Source organism: Bufo bufo, chromosome 2, assembly GCF_905171765.1.
Source record: "Bufo bufo chromosome 2, aBufBuf1.1, whole genome shotgun sequence".
Taxonomy (NCBI): domain Eukaryota; kingdom Metazoa; phylum Chordata; class Amphibia; order Anura; family Bufonidae; genus Bufo; species Bufo bufo.
The window spans coordinates 219,470,158-219,491,855 of NC_053390.1; the positions used below are offsets into that span (position 1 = coordinate 219,470,158).

The window sequence follows — 21,698 nt, forward strand, 5'->3', positions numbered from 1 at the left end:
TTTTACTAAATACGGATATCATCTAGATGCCATCCACATTTTTTTGCCAACCCATTGACTACAATCTGGTTGTTGCAGACTTCTTCCACTTAAGAATTATGGAGGCCACTCTGCTCTTGGGAACTTTCCGTGCAGCAAAAGTTTGTTTACCCTCCTCCCCATAATCCTGTCTCTGAGCTCTACAAGCCTTTCTTTTCTCCTTATGGCTTGGTATTTGCTCTGATGCACGGTCAACTGTCAGAGCTTATATAGACAGGGAAGTGTCTTTCCAAATCATGTCCAATCAGCTGGATTTACCACAGATGGACTCCTATCAAGGTGTAGAAACATCTCAAAGATGATCAAGAGAATTAAATTTCAAGTCTGATAGAAAAGGGTCTGAATACTTATTTTAGCTTTTCCTTTTTAATAAATTAGCAAAAATTTCAAAAACTCTGTTTTAGGTTATTGAGTGCAGATGGATGGTGGAAAACTTGATTTTTTTTTATTTTAGCACAAGGCTGCAACATTAAATGTGGGTCTTAAGACTTTCCGAATGCACTGTACATCCTTTTGATCGTCAAATAAATTTTAAAAAAAGCCAGGAGTGCACAGCTGAAAACATCTATGGCAGCTTTAGAGTTAGGGCTCATTCAGACGGCCGTATGCTGTCAGTAAAAATGCGGATCCGTTTTTTTTACGGACAATTCAGCATGTCTGCAAAAAAAAAAAAATGATTGCATTCCGTTTTTTGTGCTTATCCATAGACTATAAAAATGGCCATGTCCTGATTTTCACTGACAAGTATAGGATGTTTCATTTTTTTGCTGAGCCGTGCAATGGAAGAAAAGGGCCCCATAGAACTGAATAGGTCAGCATCTAATCCGCAAAAAAAAGGTTGTGCACAGCATACGGCCGTCTGAATGAGCCCCTACTGATATGTAACAGAACCAAGTACCCTCCTTCATGGCTTGTATCCAAGCGAAACACAGAAAACAAGCCTGCTGGTCTAACTCAATCTTTATCCCACACACAAAAAATGCGCAGCACTCCAACCATCTCAGTACCATCCTCTATGAAGGGAAGAAAAACAGGATTTAAATGGAAACAGATTTGTTTCCCAGAATACAATATTATCAGAATTCTGAATCTCATCACAGTGAAATTCAGTTAACCCACTGCCAAACCACCAATCTCATACCCCAACATCATAAAGCATCGATTAACGGAACAAAACTAGAGCCCTATGTCCTTAAAGGGGTTGTGCAGCCAGTAACATAAATGACCTAGCCTCAGGATAGGTCATCAATATCAGATCGATGAGGGCCCGACTCATGGCACCCCCAAGATCAGCTGTTTGAAGAGGAGGCAGTGCTCGTACAAACACTGCTTCCTATTCAAGATTACACTGCACGTTGTCTCGCTTGCAGCACAGATGCAGTGTAACTACAAGTGCTTGTCCCATTTAAGTGCATGGAAAAAGCACTTGTAATTACACTGCGCCGCCAAGAGTTCAGAGACAACACGCAGCGCAATCTTGAAGATGAAGTAGCGCTTGTACGAGCACCGCTTCCTCTTCGAACAGCTGATCGGTGGGGGTGGTGGGAGTCGGAGCCCCACTGATCAGATATTGATGAGCTATCCTGAGGATAGGTCATCAATATGTACTGGCTGCACAACCCCTTAAATCAACCTGCCTCAAAAGTTACAATTCACACCAGCTCCTTAAGTGTTAAACATACAGTAAATGAGTCACACACATAAATTACAAAAGAAAGTGTTGAAACCTGATCAAAGTGGTTAACACACTTGGCACCTATAAGGCTACTTTTACTCTAGCGTTTTTGCTGGATCCTGCAGGGTTCTGTAAAAACGCTTCTGTTACTGATAATACAACCGTCTGCATCCGTTATGAACGTATACGGTTGTATTATCTTTAACATAGCCAAGACGGGTCAGTCATGAACACAATTGAAAGTCAATGGGGGACGGATGAGTTTTCTATAGAGTCAGATTGTGCCAGAAAACAGATCCGTTCCCATTGTCTTGCATCCCAGGACAGAAAGCAAACCACAGCGTGCAGCAGTTTTCTCTCCAGTAGAACGTAACGGAATACATTTTGGAGCATTCTGTTCTGTTCAGTTACGTTTTGTTCCTATTGACAAAGAATGGGGACAAAACTGAAGCTTTTTTTTCCGGTATTGAGACCCTATGACGGAATTCAATACCGGAAAATATTAACGCTAGTGTGAAAGTAGCCTAAGAGAATTACTATGGCTGTCTTACCTTGCCCAGCTCGTCCCCAGCTCCATGTTGGCTCTGGTTGATATGTGGGGAGTGTCTGAGAAGTGGCTCTTGTAGCAGTTCCAGCCTGGGCCGCTTTGATTCTGCAATGTCTAGATCTGCTTGCTTGCTCAGATCAGACACATAACTATGTGGGTCTCCTCTTCCAAGCAGTTCTGGTGACCTGTGGAAAGAAAGGCAACTTTGAGTAAATGCAGCATGCTTTGTTAACATTGCGTCAACACAGTATCAGTGCCTCCTCAGATGTGTAGGTGACACCTCCCTGTTTAGATTTATCTTTAGCTATTTCATCCATCCTAAGCACGGCGATGGATGACATGGAAGAAGCTCCACAGTAATGAGGCTACACCCCAAGTAAAACTCTAGCGCTTTTAAAAGCTTATCGCCTTAGATGATAAAGGGGTTGACTGAGACTTTAATATTGTTGACCTATCCTCAGGATAGGTCATCAGCATCTGATTGGTGGGGGTCCTACACCGGAGACCACTGCTGATCAGCTATTTGACAAGGCAGTGGAGCTCGCAGTGGCGCCACGGCCTTCTCTCAGCTTTTCCTAGGCCAGTGACAACACGTTCATCGGTCACGTGGTCTAGGAGCAGCTTAGCCCCATTGAAGTGAACGGGGCTGAGCTGCGATACAAAGCACAGCCACTATACTATGTACGGTGCTGTGTTTGGTGAGTGGCGAGAAGGCCGCGGCACTCCTAGGAGCGCTGGTGGCTTCTCAAACAGCTGATCGGCGGGGGTACTGGGTGTCGGACACCCACCGATCAGTACTGGAAAACCCTCTTAATGTAACTCTTACTCATGGTACGAACAATGTATGCTCATATACATTTAATTTTAAAACCACTAAGCTGCCTTTTTCCAAGTTGTAGACAAGCTAGATATATTAGAAGAGAGGAAATACACAGTATGTTAAGATGATGTAACAATGGCAACAACAAAACCATTTAACAGTAAGTGTTATTTGTTCCAGGCAGATCTCATCTGACCAGTGACCTCTCCATAATGTTACCACAGGGAAGTTCTCAAGGAGGACACATGCCTGATATCCCACAGCAAACCTCTGAGTCTTCCTGCTAAGTCAGATCCCATTTAAGCAAAAAGCATGTGCTCATGTACAGGCCTAAATATTTTAAGAGAGCTAAAGGAGGTGGGTGCATGATTTATTCATAGCCAGAAATTCTGCAGGGAGTATGAAGAGGGAAATGAGAGATCTGAACCTTTAGGAAAATGCATTAAAGCCATTCATGTACTGCATATACTGACTAACGTAAAGCTATCATTTACCAGGCATATAAAAGGCATGCTGGCTCACAAATGACTACATTTTTCCTATACGTCTGCATTTAAAGGGAATCCATCAACAGTGACCTCCCTATCCAACTGTTTGACACATAGCTGTAGTTCACCTGATTGAAATGCAGTTTTGCGAGTGCAGTTACATTCAGCTTATAACCGTTGACTAAGATTTATAAAAAATAAAAAAAAAAGTGGTTTTGCTTTCTTTTAACCCAAGGCTTTGTTCCTGAGTTATGATACTTGTTCTTAATATGCTAATGAGGCCTTTGATGCAATTGGGGCATCACCATTGCTCTTGTTGCATCCACACTCCACTCCTTTCTGGCTGCTTTGATTGACAGGGCCAGGAAGGGGCAGGTCACAGAGAGAAGTGGCGCTTAGGTGCAACAAGAGCAAAGGTGACGCCCTTATTGCACTAAATTTGCATAGAAGTATCATAACTCGGGAACAAGAGCAGTGTTTTCACTGCTATGAGTCTATTCAAACAGTTGGATGGGGAGGTCACTGGTGACAGAGTCCCTTTAATGTTTATGATTGAAGGGTAAAAAAAAAAACCTTTAAAGCACAATATATTAAAGGGAAACACACTTCTTAACATTTCACAGCTAAAACCTACATAAAAAGGTTTGTAGATATTCAGTCCTCCCTCAGATACAAGGCTTTGTTCTACAATCTTCTGTAGAGTCTATATGATCTTTTTGATCTGTAGATCTACATACAACCAAAAAACGGATATCTATAATCCAAATATACACTACAAAATCTACAATTACATAAGGTTAGACACAACATAATCTGGGTTGCAGTAAATACCAGCATTACCTCAACATTACAGTTTTTCTATCATTTATCCATATATTTGGAATTCGACAAATTTCCTGTTACCCCATTTTATGTGGGCTTCCATAATGTACTAGACTGCTAGAACTAAAGGCCCCCATGCACATTAAACTTGCTGGCCAACACTCGTAATGTATGGGGAGCTCCCCACTCTGTCATCATCTGTCGAGGAGAGAAGGATTGAGCACATTGTATTTCCAGGCCCCATTCTTTCTTCCCCCTGGGGGCATAAGCTGCTTTCAGATCTGTCTGGCATCATCTTTCTCCTGTAACTGCATTGAAAAGAGTGCTAGCTGTTGACGGACCAAACTATTAAAAAGGTCCATCGGCACCTTATGCTTTCAGGAAACATGACTAGCAGTGGAACCAAACTGACTGCTGTGTCCAAGGGCAAATAGCAATTTTTAAATATTTTTTTTTTACATTACCAGACGTGAGGTATCTTCTTGTTTTAGGAAGAGAGCTAACCTACATACTTTCTCCCATACATCACTTGATCACTTCAATGAGAACCAATATCCCCAAAGCTTTGTCAAAGGCATATCCAACCAACTAATACCCAGATCTTTACTGACTAGGAACAAAAACCTTAAAAGAGTCTCTGGTTTGGTAGGTATGAAGTAATTTTCTTCCTTTTGGAAGAGAGACAATTTGCATTTTTTGAGCATGGAGCAATGACAAGTGAGTTACTAAGTAAACATTCATAGACTGGATCTCTTCAATGAGAACCACCCCTTTCCCCAAACTATACGATTAGGAAGTATATGAAATTATTTTAAACCAGTAATAAACAGTAAAGCAAAGTAGTTAAAGTGTAACTGTCATTTTTTTTAAATGTAATGTATAGGGACAGCGATACTGGCCATTTTTGTAATATACTTTAATTACTGAAATCGCATATTTCTATTAGAAAAATAGCACTAAAGTGGGCCGTTTTGAGCCTTAGCAACGCTCCTCTGTCTTCAATTTACATAACTGTGGAGACTTTCTCTACATACCAGTCAGTGTTAACAGAAGACAGAGGAGCATTGCTAAGGCTCAAAATGGGCCACTTTAGAGCTATTTTTCTAATAGAAATTTATGATTTCATAAATTAAAGTCTATTACAAAAATGCTCGATATCACTGCTCCTACATATTACACAAATAAAACAAAAATGACAGTTATACTTTAAAGGGGTTCTCTGGGAATTAAGAAAACGAAAATACTTTTATTATAAACATATTCCCAAAATACCTTTCATTAGTTAAAATGGCTTGTTTTGTCTGGAGAGCAATCATTAGGAGAAATAAAATGGCTGCCGTCCTATTAGTACATACTGAACACACGAGGACAAGTTACTTCACAACACTGAGCTGCCTCATCCTCCTCTCTGCTTGGTCACGTATTATGATCCTGAATACAGTTTAACCTGATCTTCAGCTAAATCTCTGTAGGAATGGAGTTCATGAAGAGACAAAGTACAGAGAGGATGACTTTTCATGAACGTCATTCCTACAGAGATTCAGCTAACGTTCTTATTATCTGTATTCAGGATCATAATCTGTGATATGTAGAGCAGAGAGGAGAATAAGTGCTGTGAAGTAAACGGTCATCCTTGTGATTAGGACAGGTTTTGTGTGTACTAATAGGACGGCAACCATTTTATTGCTCCTAATGGATATAAACGAGCCATTATAATGAATTAAATGCATTTGGGAACATATATTTAAGGCTTTAGGGCTGAACCTGTGACATAAAACTCATGATTTTGAAGCATGCAGATATGCACGGACGGTGTTCAGATCTCTCTGACTACCAGTGCAGAAAGTATATGGATAATTGCTCTCAACTATCCATGGCAGAAATCTGACCAAAGGTAAAGATCACTAACGTTATACAGCATCTTCACTGGAATCGGGTTACCTCTGTTACCAGGAGGAATGATGGCTCACAGATCTTCTTATAAACCCATGCTAATGTAATACCATATTCACTTACTCTGGTGACATGGAACTGGGTCAGAAGTTATGGATGCAACTCATTTCTGCTGTAAAGCCCTGTAGCACAGTGGGGTACGTAATGTAGATTCCCAGAAAGAACAAACAATAAAAATAGAAGAAATACAAGTTTAGGCCCAGTAATTAGAGTTTCTAAGTACCACATATGCATAGCTGGAGGCAGCTCTGCGCTCAGGAATTCACACCCATTTCAAGCTCAGTCTTGCCAAAGAAGACCAAGCAAGGCCTGGAATGCAATTTAATCCAACTGATTCTTGGTACGAGACGTACACTTCAAATTCAATTTGATAGGAAGAATTTCTGCAAAAACAAACTTATCCTTGTGTGGCCCCTGTCTTATTTACCTTTGTACTGAGTGAAATACCTCGGACCATAGCACTCTGTCTACCATAATGCATGCATGTATTCTACAATGTGTCCACAAGTGCTCTAGACAGATAAGAAATACCATAAACAGTGTCTGGAGCTGGAGGGAATGAATAAAAGCAGAACACAGATGTAAGTACAGCACGTGTTTCTTTTAGATTAAGAAATCTTTCCTGGGGTAGCCATATTGGAGACATCTTCCTGTATTGCCTGTATACACCAGCCGTCCTGTAAGTTGCTGGGTGGGGACCTCCATGGATCAGACTAGTCTTTCCAGCACATCCCACAGATACGCCATAGGACCAGGGTCGAAGAAGTTAGAGATCATGTCAAAGGAGATACATACAGAGCCGTATTTGATTGTATGGTATACAATGCTGCTACATTGCCTTATTTCCGTCTCCAACAGAAATGCTATCAACCTTCTCATCACCAGGGTTGTTTGGATATGTTGCACCTCTGGTAGTTAGGACAATTTTCGTAGTTTTGCAATCTTGACTCAAAACCTAAACATACTAACTCCACATACCCACACATTTTCATTAAAAAAATGCATAAACGTGGATAAAAGTGTAACCATAGCAGAAAGTTAAATGGCCTACCTGTCTTAAAAATAAACGGCCAACATATGCAGAATTCATAATACCACTTAGGCCTAAATTTACATGAACACATCGTCATAAAATCACCAGAACTGCAAAGACCAAAAATGAAGTTTTAAGCTACAAATTTTAAAAAGTAAGAACCTATAAAATAAAGGAACTTAAAAAGTAAGTGCACCCCAAAACCCATATATTTCCTGAAAGCACACAACCTAAAGACTGCAGTTGCCCTATGGGCATGACAACCATGTCCACTTTCAGGTAAGTTTATGACAGAGGAATTAAAAAAAAAAATGCATCAAAACAGGCATTTGCACATAAAATGCACATCCAAGCAAAGATTTACACAAACACAATGTAAATTTAATATATTAAGGTGTGTAAATCTCATATATACCAAAACCACACACATTAACAAAAGCTTATTCTTCTTTATAAAAACACTGGAACGGTGGTTATACAATATATATGGTATGAATACTGTGCACGGCAAACTGCTTCTAGATTACCAAAATCTACGTTTTCTAATAGCTGAAAACATACCATGTATAAACATACAACCTAATACACAAAACCACCTTCATGCAACTTTGCAGCAAACAATGGATTAGCAAAAGTTGGATAAGGCTATGTTCACATCAACGTTCAGCCTTTCCGTTCTCCTGCTCCGTTATAGGAGCAGGAAAACGGAAAGGACGGATTCGGCTCATAACTGAGCCGAACGGAGCCTACGGACCTCATAGACCCCCATAGACTATAATGGGGTCCGTTAGGTTTCCGCTCAGAAGATGATTTTGGAGCGGAGACAAAAGTCCTAAGTTATGAGCCAAATCCGTCTTTTCCGTTTTCCTGCTCCTATAACGGAGCAGGAGAACGGAAAGGCTGAACTCTGATGTGAACAAGGCCTAATAATGCAAATGTGTAACTAGAATGCGCAGTTCTTATAGAAAAAAAATACAGTCAGCAATTACAGTAAAAGATATGCACATTCAATGCAGTATGTTAATGAAATCCAAAAACTGCAGGAATGTATACAAGTATTGGGAATTATGTACTAATTTCCATCTGTGAAGCCCTTTATTATGCCCTCCATCATGAACGCTGTTTGACTCTTGTTCACAGTTTTACCACAGCCAACTAAGGATGTGACACCTGGGGAGGGGGGTTGGCTTATGTTGTCACTCAATTATCTCCCAGGATACTGGGGGAGGAGTTATGTCCACTGTATAAACTTGATGTGTGTGTGTGTGTGTGTGTCAATAAAGTTCAGTTCATGGTTTACCCAGCAATAGGCCTCAGCTGATGTGTGGGATGATTTCATGCCTGAGGGAGTACACCTGACAGGATTATTTACGATCCAGGCAGGAAAAGGGGGACCCGTGACGGTGGGAGTTGACCAGAGAGTCACATTTGGCTCGCAGCGGTGGGCTCGTCCCTTTTCCATGGCTTCATAATCTGAGGCGGGAACCGGAGCAGCTTGCATGGAAGGCTGCTACAAACAGCTCAAGCGCAACACGTTGAAAGAACTACTGGAAGTACGTGCAGGTAGTGGCAGCAATAAAGCCAAGCATCCTATTATCAGCGAGCTAATGGAGCTGGATAAGGAGCACATGGCCGCGGCTAACCCGGCTGTGCTTACAGAGGAAAGTGAAGTGGACAGAGAAATAAGGGAACGGCTAGCCCCGTCTGGGCCAAATCCTTCGCCGGAGATTATTTTTCACGTCATTGATAGTGCGAACAAACGGAGGGAATTACAGATCCGTCTAGTGGAGGCCCAGAGAACTACAGCGGCTATACTGAACTGTTCCCGCGCTAACCCCGAACCGCGGGAAATTCCTTTCAGCGCATTCAAAGCATTTGAGGAGCGCACCAATGAAATTGATGGATATTTGGCTGATTTCGAGAGACAATGTGCCCTGCACAAGGTAGCAGAGGGGGAATGGGTTCCAATTTTAGCTGGAAAGCTATCTGGCAAGGCAGCTGATGCTTTCAGAGCCATCCCTGATCAGGACCTGAGCAGCTATGAGTGAGTAAAAGAGGAGCTCCTAGCCAGGTACGCAGTGACCCCAGAGGAGTACCAGAGGAAATTTAGAGACTCCAGGAAAGCAGAGTTGGACTCATACACAGAATGCCAGTTGCATAGGGCAGCCACCCACTGGGTGAATGGCTGTCAGGCCACCACCCTGGAGGAATTGTTACAACTGGTACTACTGGAACAATTCTTCACGTTGCTCCCGCCAGATGCAAACAACAACAAGGAGCTGACAGGCAAATCTATTGCTGTTCGAGTGGCAGGGGGAGCAGTCTATAGATTCCCCACTGCCCAGGTTCATTTGGATTGGGGTGTGGAGTCTGAAACAGTAAAAGTGGGGGTCATGAAGGATTTGCCTGCCGATGTGATACTCTGCAATTATTTGGGTCCTCTTACGTCTGCCATTATACCTACACCCAACCAGGAGGTGCCCACTGTAATTACCAGAGCCCAGAGTCGTGTTGCAGAAGGCCCCTCACAAACTCCGGGGACACAAGTAAAATCCACTTTCCCAACAGCGACAGTGGAGCCCCTATCCTGGGACACCCCTGAGGATTTTGGGAAAGAGGTAGCGGGAGACCCCACCTTACTAAAGTACCGGGAAAAAGCTGTAACTGATCAAGGAGGACTCGATGGGGAGCAGTATTTATGGAAAGGTAGCAGATTATATAGGCTAACCGATTCTAGGACAAATTGGGCATGACATCCCCTTAGCTGGGCATTTGGGCATCCGGCGGACATCATACCGGGTGACCCAACATTTTTTCTGGCCAGGAATCTCCAATGATGTCCGACAGTATTGTCAAACTTGTGAAGTATGCCAACGGGTGGGCAAGAGAGGTGACCACCCTGGGGCCAAAATGATCCCCATGCCCATAATTTAAGAACCCTTTAGTCGGGTAGCGGTGGATTTAATAGGGCCCCTGGCTCAACCTAGCCACTCCGGTAAACGTTACATCCTGACCATAGTGGATTACGCCACTAGGTACCCCAAAGCAATAGCGGTGCCCAATATTGAGGCTGAAACAGTAGCAGATGCCCTGGTCAAGGAATTCTCAAGAGCTGACCAGGGTACCCAATTCACAGCATCTGTAACACATCAGCTATGGAAGATCTGTGGGATAAAACCCCTGATGAGCTCCCCGTATCACCCACAGACTAACGGTCTCTGTGAGCGATTTAATGGAACTCTGAATCAAATGCTGAAGATGTTCACGGCCACACAGAGACTGCTTATAGGGAGGTGCCGCAGAAATCGACAGGATTCTCGCCCTTCGAGCTGGTATACGGGAGGCAAGTAAGGGACCCCTAGATCTAATTAAGGAGCGTTGGGAGGGGGGCCCAGAATCGACAGGGACACCGGTGGTACTGTATGTGCTGGAATTGAGGGACCGAATGGAGGTATTGACACAGAACCTTCAGGTGGCCCAGCGGCGCCAGCGGGTATGGTATGACCGGAAGGCCCGACACCGTAGTTTTCAAATGGGACAAAAGGTTAAGGTACTCAAACCGGTCCGGAAAGACAAACTACAGGCTGCCTGGCAGGGACCATACCAGATTATTGGGAAGATATGTGACACTACGTACACTGTTGCCAGCTGTGAGAACGAGGATGTGAAGAGCACATTTCACATCAACATGCTCAAGAAGTACAAAGGGAGTACACCATCCGACAAAAACTATAATCCTAATTAACAAATATAAATTCCTAAATGTAATATAAGGCCAGGCAAAATAATATGGGTACTGTGATAAGTGTGATAAGGTGGACAGTGCAGGAAGAGGTGTATATTCCACTCGGATACCTCCGCTCGGTGGGATAGCTAAAATACTGGAGGTACGGTAATAGTTTCAGCAGCATGTAGGTTGCTGAGACAAGGTTCTTGTTGGCGTAGTCTGGGCTGGATTTTAGTTGGATTGGCAGATAGGAGTAGGACTGGTTCTGATCAACTACGGGAGGTTTGGGTGCTGCATCTACAATATGAGCATAAAAAAAAAAACTGTATTACACCAGTCTAAAAAGTGCCCCAATATTATAAAAAAATTAAAATAACAATCAGTAAGCAAAAATTTATTTTCTAACTGATAAAAATTTCTTCCATCTGTCAGAAATATCTTAGATATTTCCTTCTAGTGAAAATAGTTACTGCATGACTGAAGCGTGTAATGGGTATCACTAGGTCTGTATATTTTACTCTATAGATCAGGTATGGACAGGATAGGGAAAAGGATACAACTACAGTTTCAAGCCAATCTCAGCTTTAATATAAGACCAAAATCATGGTGCTAACCATGATAAATCACAGGTTAAAGCACTTCAAAAATTGGGTCAGGAATGAAAGCTGCAGGTTCTGTACAGGCAGCTTTTACGGAGATCCCGTTCTAAGGGCTCTAACTTTGAGTTTGTTTTAAAACTATCTCCGCTTTAAAATAAGACCTGGTTTGAATCTGTAGCTGTTACATAGCCTGAGATCCCCCATCAGCAGCAAGGACAAGTATGTTCTTGGCTACTGAACTGTCACCCTGCAAAAACATATGGGATATGTCCTTCGAAGGGGGAGGGTTAAAGTTTTTGCCCTCTGTTGTGTAGAGTGGGACAAGTAAACTGTAGAAAACAAAGGGTCTGTCTATTGTGTGTGCACAAGTGGCCAGTGTGCCAACTGCAATCTCTCATTAAATTTCTTTATATGCAAAGTCACATAAAAAATATATATATATATAAATTAAAGAGCACCTGCCAGCAGGATCAACTCTAACTAATCTGGCATACTACATAATGGGTTAGATTCTGCTGATTAAAACAACACCGGTCTTGTAAAAATTGGTTGTGAGACAAAAAAGGATTTTTATGGCAATAAATTTTCTAGCTCCTCTGTGCCTCTCCGCTCCTCAGCTTTCCAGCGCTGACCACGTCCCTTGGTGTACTGAATCCTTATGCGAATAAAGAATAAAAGTATTTTTTTCTCTTGAACACTACAACCTATTTTCAGGTATCACTTTAGTTAGCAGGATCAACCCTAACAGACGGTTGCTCTTATGGATAATATCATTATTACATATTATATAAACGGATTTAAATGTGATTATATTATTTTATGATTATATATTCCCTTTAATTCACATCAGGATTGCAACTGTTGCAGTCCAAAGGAACTGAGCCAACAGCAATTGTATGTCAATAAGAAAGACATTTGGCAGGAAGCCACTTGCAAGTCATGTAACTGTGAGCAATGAATCTGTTCAACAACAGAAGTATGAGTGTATTTCCAGTTTAATAACCTGGACTGGAATACATAGATGAAGAGGTCAGGGCTAGACTATGACGTGCATGGTGTTGGGCAATTCAAGCAGCACTCTAATGGAAGTAATGTAGCAGTCATGAGACGGACCTGGACTTCATTCATTTCTAGTGGAGCACAACAATGCCTCCGTTATTCTAGAAGAATAGAGCGGTCATATCTTCCCATGTTACTGAGAGTAAAACTCAATGCATTCCTATGGATGCACCTTTTGAGATGTAACCAAGGCTTAAACCAAAAATATTAAATTTACAAAAATTGCAAGCCATTTACAAAGTTTATTGGAAAGAAAGAAAAAATAAAGTCATCATGTTACTACAGCTAATCCAAGGCCAGCATGGCCTTTCTGTTCTTAAAATACACTCACAAGTTTTCATGCAACATGTGAATTCAGATAATTGCAGTTTCTTGCAACAAAAGTATAAAATGGAGCCTGAGATGAGAGGAGCAGGCGACCCCAGGGATCAGCCATTATTGCCAGTGAATGCTACATCCATGCATGAACGGCCCATGCGGCAGCAGCTGCTGAAATTACATAGCCTTCAACTGAGGGGCTCTTCATCCTTTCTGGCAAAACCCTTTTAGGGCTCATGTACACGGCAGTTTCCGGCCGTGGTCCATATTGCAGCCCGCAAACAGCGAGTCCGCAATATGTGGGCTGCGGCCGTGTGCTCCCCACATCACGCGAATGGGTCCGCAATCCGGAACTTGTTCTATTTTTTTGCGGTGTGGACGGATCACGGACCCATTCAAGTTAAATGGGTCCGGATCCGTCACGGCAGACGCACAGATGTTGCCCATACATTGGGGACTGCAAAAATCCCCAAGTGAAAAAATGAAATATCCACTTTTTTCCCCTGAAAAAGTTTTCAAATGGAAAAACAGAATTGCTGGTTTTGCTTATATGCCAAAAGAACTGAAAAAAAAAAAGCTATCAATATACAAATATATACTTATGCAACCCAAAAAAATACAAGTTATCCTGCAAAAAAAAAAAATACATAGTTTAGTTGAAAGAAAAAAATATTTTAAAAGTTATTAATCTTGGGATGCGTTGATGGAAAATGTTTAAAAAGTTTTTATTGTGCAAAAGTAAGGCCCCTTGCAGACGAGCGTTCCTCCCGCAGCGAGTCCGCATTGCAGCCCCCGGCCTGACCGGAATCACATAGCATAATAAATCAATATAATACTAAGTAACCCTTACAGTTCTGCAATGTATTGGATAACACTGGCCGCTCACCACCTTCTATCTTCATTCAGCAGGACCTGCGCTGATGTCATCGCGCTCACCACGTGGTGAGCGTGATTAAGTCAAAAGGTCCTTTTGCAGGTCCTGAAAGAAGAAGAAAGAAGACTATGCCACCTGTGCGAACAAGAGGATGAAGGGAGTTAATTTTTTATTTATTTTTTAACCCCCTCAAGCCACATTTTAGTAAGCATTCTGTATTAAGAATGCTATTTTCCCTTATAACCATGTTATAAGAGAAAATAATAAAATTAATAGAACACTAAAGTTCGGGTTTGGGTTAGGTGAAGAAGTCCGGGTTCGGGTCTGGGTACCACATTTAGTTTTTTCTCACGTGCAAAACGCATTGCACTCGCGCGGAAAAAACTGAACATCGGAACGCAATCGCAGTCAAAACTGACTGCAATTGCGTGCCTACTCGCGCGGGTTTCCCGCAATGAACACGCAACGCATCCGGAGCAAATCCAGGATGCCCGTGGGAAAGAGGCCTAAGGGTTACATAGCATCATAAATCAATATAATGCTATGTGACCCCCGACAGCGCTGGGAGGTCCGGCTGGGAGCTGCGTGAGGAACGCTCGTCTGCAAGGGGCCTAACAAAACTCAAAAAATAAAATAAAAAGCTATGAATCTATAAATAAAAAAACAAAGTGCCTACATAGCACATCACCAGATAAAGCACCAGAAGGTAGAGAGGCCATGTGGCACCCTGTTCACCTTTTGCTGTTGTGCAAATCAGGCACAACACTGTTCGGGCATAGTAATAGTCCTTAACTACAGCACAGCACAATGCAGGTGACGAAGGACATTTCATGTTAAAATGCAGGTACAAAAAAAAAAAAAAAAAAAAAATGGCTGCCATGGAAGGATTATAAAAAATATTTAATTTATAATAAAGAGAAAACATCAGATAAAGGCAACGCGTTTTGATGTAGACATCATATCTTCACCCCTGCCATGTGCCTGGCCTGATGGTGTGATCTCCACATTGAAACCTGTTGCCTTTATTTGATATTCTATTTATAATAAAGAGAAAACATTTTTTATACTCCTTTTTTAACAGCGCCTGCCATACAAGTTAATTTTTGGTCCTGCAAGTTTAAACAAAAAAACTAGACATATTTGTCATCGCCATAATCTTACTGACCCAGAGAATAAGGTTATCATGCTAACTATACAACACAGGGAACACAGTAAAAAATAAAATTAAAAAAACATTGCAAAAGATGCAGGTTGTGGCTTATCTGCCACTCAATAGGGGAACAAAAAGCGATCATAATCAACATATTCTTTTTTGGAAAGTGTAGGTACACACCCCCTACCGGCTACCACCCTCTGTACCCTTACTACAGACTGCTAGCAATTTATTCATAACTTCTAGCAGGAATAATAAAGGAATGACACAACATAGAGCCATAAGAATAGATGCTCCAGAATTGTTATTACATGAGGAAATGCATGAAGCTATTAAACAGGCATGTCAGGAGCGGTGACAGGTCCTCTTTAATAAATGTGCCCCAAAGAGAGTCATTTATCATTTGAGGTTGTTTTTGTGTCAGTTTTAACTGTGACTAAATTTATGAACAGGTGCGCCTTAAAGGGCTTCTGTCACCCCCAAAACACATTTTTTTTTGGGCTTGTTAAAATCCTTATTTAACGACTATTCCCTATATAGGGCTCTTACCTTTTGCTGTGGCTTCTTTTCCTTAAAAATAGATCTTTTAAAATATGCAAATCACTTCACTACCTGCAAGTAGGGCGTCTACTTCTCCTTCTCTCAGAGCGCCTGCGCAGAATGAAGACAGGCGCGGGATTTGAAATGCTGACAGGGCCAGCCGGAGGAGGAGAGCGCTCGCTGGCCCTGTCAATCAACAGGAGGAGGGGGCGGTTTTTTGCAGCGGCTACTAGCAAGTAGACGCCCTACTTGCTGGTAGTGAAGTGATTTGCATATTTTAAAAGATCGATTTTTAAGGAAAAGAAGCCACAGCCAAAGGTAAGAGCCCTATATAGGGAATAGTCGTTAAATAAGGATTATAACAAGCCCAAAAAAAAATAATGTGTTTTGGGGGTGACGGAAGCCCTTTAATAATATATCTGGCGTGAGTGTCATTGGGTTTATATCGTTAGGTGTAAAAGTACACCAGGGGGTTGCCGGGCATTGGTTGCGACTTCTCTGCACCTTTTGCAAAAGTCGCACATGGTAAATGAGCAATAATCCAGGTCTAATCTCAATTTAATCTCCACTGTGAACAGTGGCAAGGAACAAAAATGTCGCAAATTTAACCAAATGTCACAGTTGCCATGACTTGCAAATTTTTTAGACCACAAAACTGACATATCTGATTAGATAAATGTTCTCTAAAATATTGCCCATCAGTAGCAGTTAGGCTACTTTCACACTCGCGTTTGGTGCGGATCTGTCATGGATCTGCACAAACACATCCGTTCAGATAATACAGCCGTCTGCATCCGTTCAGAACGGATCCGTTTGTATCATCTTTAACATAGCCAAAACGGATCCGTCTTGAACACAATTGAAAGTCAATAGAGGACAGATCAGTTTTCTATTGTGCCAGAGGAAACAGATCCGTCCCCATTGACTTACATTGTGTGTCAGGACGGATCAGTTTGGCTCAGTTTCGTCAGACAGACACCAAAATGCTGCAAGCAGCGTTTTGGTGTCCGCCTCCAGAGCGGAATGGAGACGGAACGGAGCCAAACTGATGCATTCTGAGCGGATCCTTTTCCATTCAGAATGCATCAGGGCAAAACTGATCCGTTTTGGACCAATTGTGAGAGCCCTGAACGGATCTCAGAAATGGAAAGCCAAAACGCCAGTGTGAAAGTAGCCTAATACCTGAGAGAGAAATTGTGAATGGGAGAGCAAAATACCGGTAAACTCATTTAATCTCCTGAGGATAGGTCATCGATAGTAAAAGCCTGGAAAACCCCTTTAAGGCTCCATTCAGACGTCCGAAGTACATTGCAGATCAGCAATAAACCCGGCCGACACCCCCAAAGAACTGCCTATTCTTGTCAATTGCGGACAAGAATAGGACATGTTCTATTCTTTTCTGGAGCCGTGGACCGGAGGATCGGGGGGGGGGGTGCTCCGGAAATGCAGATGCGGAGAGCACAGTGTGCTCTCCGCATCCATTCCATCCCGATAGAGAATGAATGGTTCCGCACCCGTTCCACAATTTGCTGAATGGATGCAGACCCATTCCACGGACGTGTGAATGGACCCTAAATGTATAAATTCTACTGAATCTTTTCCCACAAAACTGCTCAGTCTGCTCAGCTCCATAACATGCTGCCTGTAACTTACATTGTATTTTCATGGTAACAGGTTCCCTGTTCCTGGGATCATTACGCACATAAAGTATTGTGGTCCCATCTAAAGAGCATCCCAAAATCACAGGCCATAAAATCTACCATATATACCTAAATTCCTGTAAACTCCTACTAGGGAAACAAATCTACCCAGACTGTGAATTATGTCCATACCGTTCCTCTCGGGGATCCCTCTCCTTAGAACAGAATCACCCATGAATTATACTTGCCCTACAATTTAAGGTTCAACACCTTTTCATCCTTCGCCTTTTTCACCCACTTTTTTCACCCCATGTTTTTCACAATTACGCCCTCTCCCCTTTTTCTGCATTCTTCAGATCTCTTTTAGGCCCCTTGCAGACGAGCAAGTGTCACAATGCGAGTCCGCAGCGCAGCTCCCGGCCTGAACTCCCAGCACTGGCGGGTCACATAGCATTATATTGATTTATGATGCCATGTAACCCTTACAGTTCTGGAATGCATTAGATGACACTGACATAATGCTGTCAATGTTATCCAATACATTCCAGAACTGTAAGGCCTCTTTCACACGGGCGTCGTGTGTGAGGGCCGGACAAGATGCGGGTGCGTTGCGGGAAAATGCGTGATTTTTCCGCACGAGTGCAAAGCGTTTTAATGCATTTTGCACGCGCGTGAGAAAAATCTGCATGTTTGGTACCCAGACCCGAACCCGGACTTCTTCACAGAAGTTCGGGTTTGGGATTGGTGTTGTGTAAATTTGATTATTTTCTCTTATAACATGGTTATAAGGGAAAATAATAGCATTCTTAATACAGAATGCTTAGTAAAATGTCCATTGAGGGGTTAAAAATAATAAACAAATTTAACTTACCCCATCCACTTGGTCGCGTAGCGGATCTCCTCTTCTTTCTACTTTCTTCAGGACCTGGCTAAAGGACCATCGATGACATCACTGCACTCATCACATGGTCCATTACATGGTCCATCACCTTTAGCCAGGTCCTGAAGAAAGTAGAAAGAAGAGGAGATCCACTACACGATCAAGTGGATGGGGCGAGTTAAATTTGTTTATTATTTTTAACCCCTCAATGGACATTTTACTAAGCATTCTGTATTAGGAATGCTATTATTTTCCTTTATAACCATGTTATAAGGGAAAGGGAAAATAATAAAGATCCGGTCCCCATCCCGATAGACTCCTAGCAACCATGCGTGACAATCGCACCGCATCCGCACTTGTTTGCGGATGCTTGCGATTTTCAAACAGCCCCATTCACTTCTATGGGGCCAGCGTTGCGCGAAAAAACGCACAATATAGAGCATGCTGCGATTTTCACGCAACACACCAGTGATGCGCGAAAATCACCGCTCAGGTACACAGCCTCATTAAAGTGAATGGGTCCGGATTCAGTGCGGGTGCAATGTGTTCACCTCACGCATTGCACCTGCACGGAATTCTTGCCCGTGTAAAAGGGGCCTAAGTGTTACATAGCACCATAAATCAATATAATGCTATGTGACCCGCCAGTGCTGGGAGTTCAGGCCGGGAGCTGCACTGCAGACTCGCAGCGTGACACACTCTCGTCTGCCAGGGGCCTTAAAGGGGGATTCAAATTTGATAAAGTGATACCATATTGCTGAGAATAAAAGGCAAGCAGCGCTGATTTAGCAAGTGGCTGGGAGCACCACTACCCAGAGAAAATGCTACATCACTGCTGTTGCCCCTGGATTCTCAGAATCAGTGATAAGTCAGACTGACAAATGTCATCAATGATCCTACCTTTCATTTCCAGGCTGAAATTTTGTTAGCAGTGATGGCCGTCTCCTCTGTGGTAGAAGAACTGAACTGTGGGCTAGAGGTGAACCATAATCTCGTGGATGGTGCTGATACTCTAGAAGACTGGCATCCTGCAACACACAAACATCACAGTGGAATTATTTTTGTATATAAACCTTTTTTTTTTTTTTTTTTTTTTTTTTAACATTTATGCACACGTCAGTAAAAAAAAAAAATCTAATGCATATAGAACAATGATACTCTTAAAGGGGTTGTCTGGGTTCAGAGCTGAACCTCATTTTCAAACCGGCAGCCCCCCTGATATGAGCATCGGAGCATTTCGATGCTCTCCTTTGCCCTGCACAGAATCACACAGGTCAAAGGCTTTTTTTTTTTTTTTGAGATCTGGTGACGTGTCACTAGCAACATTAATAGGCAGAAGCCTCCGACTAGCAGTGTAATAAAAATAAACAAACAACCCTTGCCTCGATGCAGGGCAAGGGACAGCATCGGAGCACGAGATGCTCCGATTCTCATTTCAGTTGGGGCTGCCTGGTTGAAAATAGAGATATGTCCGGGTTCAGAGCTGAAAAAAGCACAAAAATGCAAAGAAAAAAGTGCAAAGTGTAAACTATGTAATAATTATACAATGGCAATAAGATAAATAAAAAATACAAAAAAATACAAAATAAAATAAAAAAAATAAAAATAAAAACACAACAAAAACATCACTTGCCAAAATTCCAGGTTATCAACATGTTGCCACTCGCAACATGAAGCTCGAATAAAATACTATTACTAATGCACTGAAAACCTAGGTGTCTGTTCACAGTTCTCCAAGGTTCCTTGCTATGCTTTATCGTCTATGTAGTGACCAGGTACAAGCAACGGCACGGATCCTCTATCTGGGTTTATACATCCCTCCCGGACCCAGTAAATGTGTTCCAACCCTGAAGAGCTTTAGGCTGGGTTCAGACCTGAGCGTTTTACAGCGCGTTCCTACGCGCTGTAAAACGCTCAACAGGCAAAAACCAATGTTTACCTATGGGCATGGTTCTCACCTGAGCGTTTTACAGCGCGTACGAACGCGCTGTAAAACGCCCTACGCCTCAAGAAGTACAGGAGCTTCTTTGGGGCGTATTGTTCCCACCCATAGACTTCAGCGGGAACGTCCCCATTGACTTACATTGTAAGTCTGGACGGATCCGTTTGCCTCCGCGTTCAGGTGTCCGCCTGCTGAGCGGAGCGGAGGACAAACGGTGCCAGACTGATGCATTCTGAGCGGATCCGCCTCCACTCAGAATGCATTAGGACTGGACGGATCCGTTCGGGGCCGCTTGTGAGAGCCTTCAAACGGAGCTCACAAGCGGAGCCCCGAACGCTAGTGTGAAAGTAGCCTTAGTCCCAAAACACTGTGGCTTTATTATTCTGCTTGTTAAATATCAGCACTTTTCCCGTTATGTGCCTGAATTAAAGGGTTGTACAAGTTCACTACAATACGGTTGTTTTCTTTCAGAAACAGCATCATTTCTGTTCACGCTCTGTATCCAGTACTGCAGCTCGATGCAGTCAATGGGGCTCGCTGCAATGCCACACACAACCTGTGGACAGATGTGGCACTGTTCTTGAAAGAAAACAGCCTGCTATCTTCAGATATTCCAGTAAATCAAAATTAATTTTCCTTCCATATGGTATGATAAAGATGTCACTCCGAACATGTTTGAAATTGCAGCATCCACACAGACTCTATGTATATTTTGCAGATCGCAAAACTGATACGGTTGTGTGCATTAGGCCTTAAAGGCTATGTACATCTTTGGAGCTATTTGTTTTATTATTATTGCTTTGTACTTATTTTCAGCTAAAAATCTAATTTTCAATTAGTCTTTATTAAAAATGTTGAGCCCTTTTCTCTGTAGAACCTTAAGATTCTCTAGCAGTAGGATCTGTGTTTTTACTGTGTTCTGTCAGGAAGCTCAGTTGAGGGCTCCTTACCTCTGATCTCTGACCTCCTAAACACTCATTATAGCTGAATTCTTATCTTACGGATAATAAATGTGGCATAAAGGGGTTTTCCATTATTTAAAAAAATATAAAAAATAAAAATAAAGCACTGTAAATCTGATGGTCAGCAATATATACATAAGCTAAGCAAGTTTTAGTGCAAAAAATTATATTTACTAATTTCCCTTCTGGCCCTTTGCCGACATGCAGTTGCAGAGCTGGGGGGCGTGCAACAACAAGCTCTGAAGTTTTCCTCATGAAAATTTGTGGGTGTCAAAGACAGCCTTTCTCCTCCTCTGCAAAGGGAGTGAATAAAATTGCTGCCCTGCCAGCAGTCTGACTGGCTGGGTTGCTCATGCTGCATGTGTGGGACAACAATTTCAGGCTGCACAATACATGACAATGCTGATACACAGGATCTTCCCCCTACCTGTTCTTGTACAATGCTCTGCAGACACTTCCTCATAGCCAGCAGAAGAGTACAGAGCAGAGAACTCTTACAGTCTTTATCAGCTCTGTGTTTGCTGTTTGAACAGGGAGGGAGGATCCTGTGCACAGCATTTATCTCCTCATTGCCTGGAGAAGAGGAAACCCTGCAGCTGCTCAATACCCGAGGCAGAGCCTCCAACC

The 21,698-nt window shown here is 42.5% G+C and overlaps 1 protein-coding gene across 1 annotated transcript in view; it reads right to left on the reverse strand.

The window, feature by feature from the left end:
* NCOR2 (nuclear receptor corepressor 2) overlaps window positions 1–21,698 on the reverse strand; it is a 450,727-nt gene that overhangs the window by 285,589 nt on the left and 143,440 nt on the right. Inside the window, 2 exon segments of the mRNA XM_040416221.1 lie at window positions 2,266–2,446; window positions 19,068–19,195. Coding sequence (XP_040272155.1) covers window positions 2,266–2,446; window positions 19,068–19,195 — 309 coding nt within the window.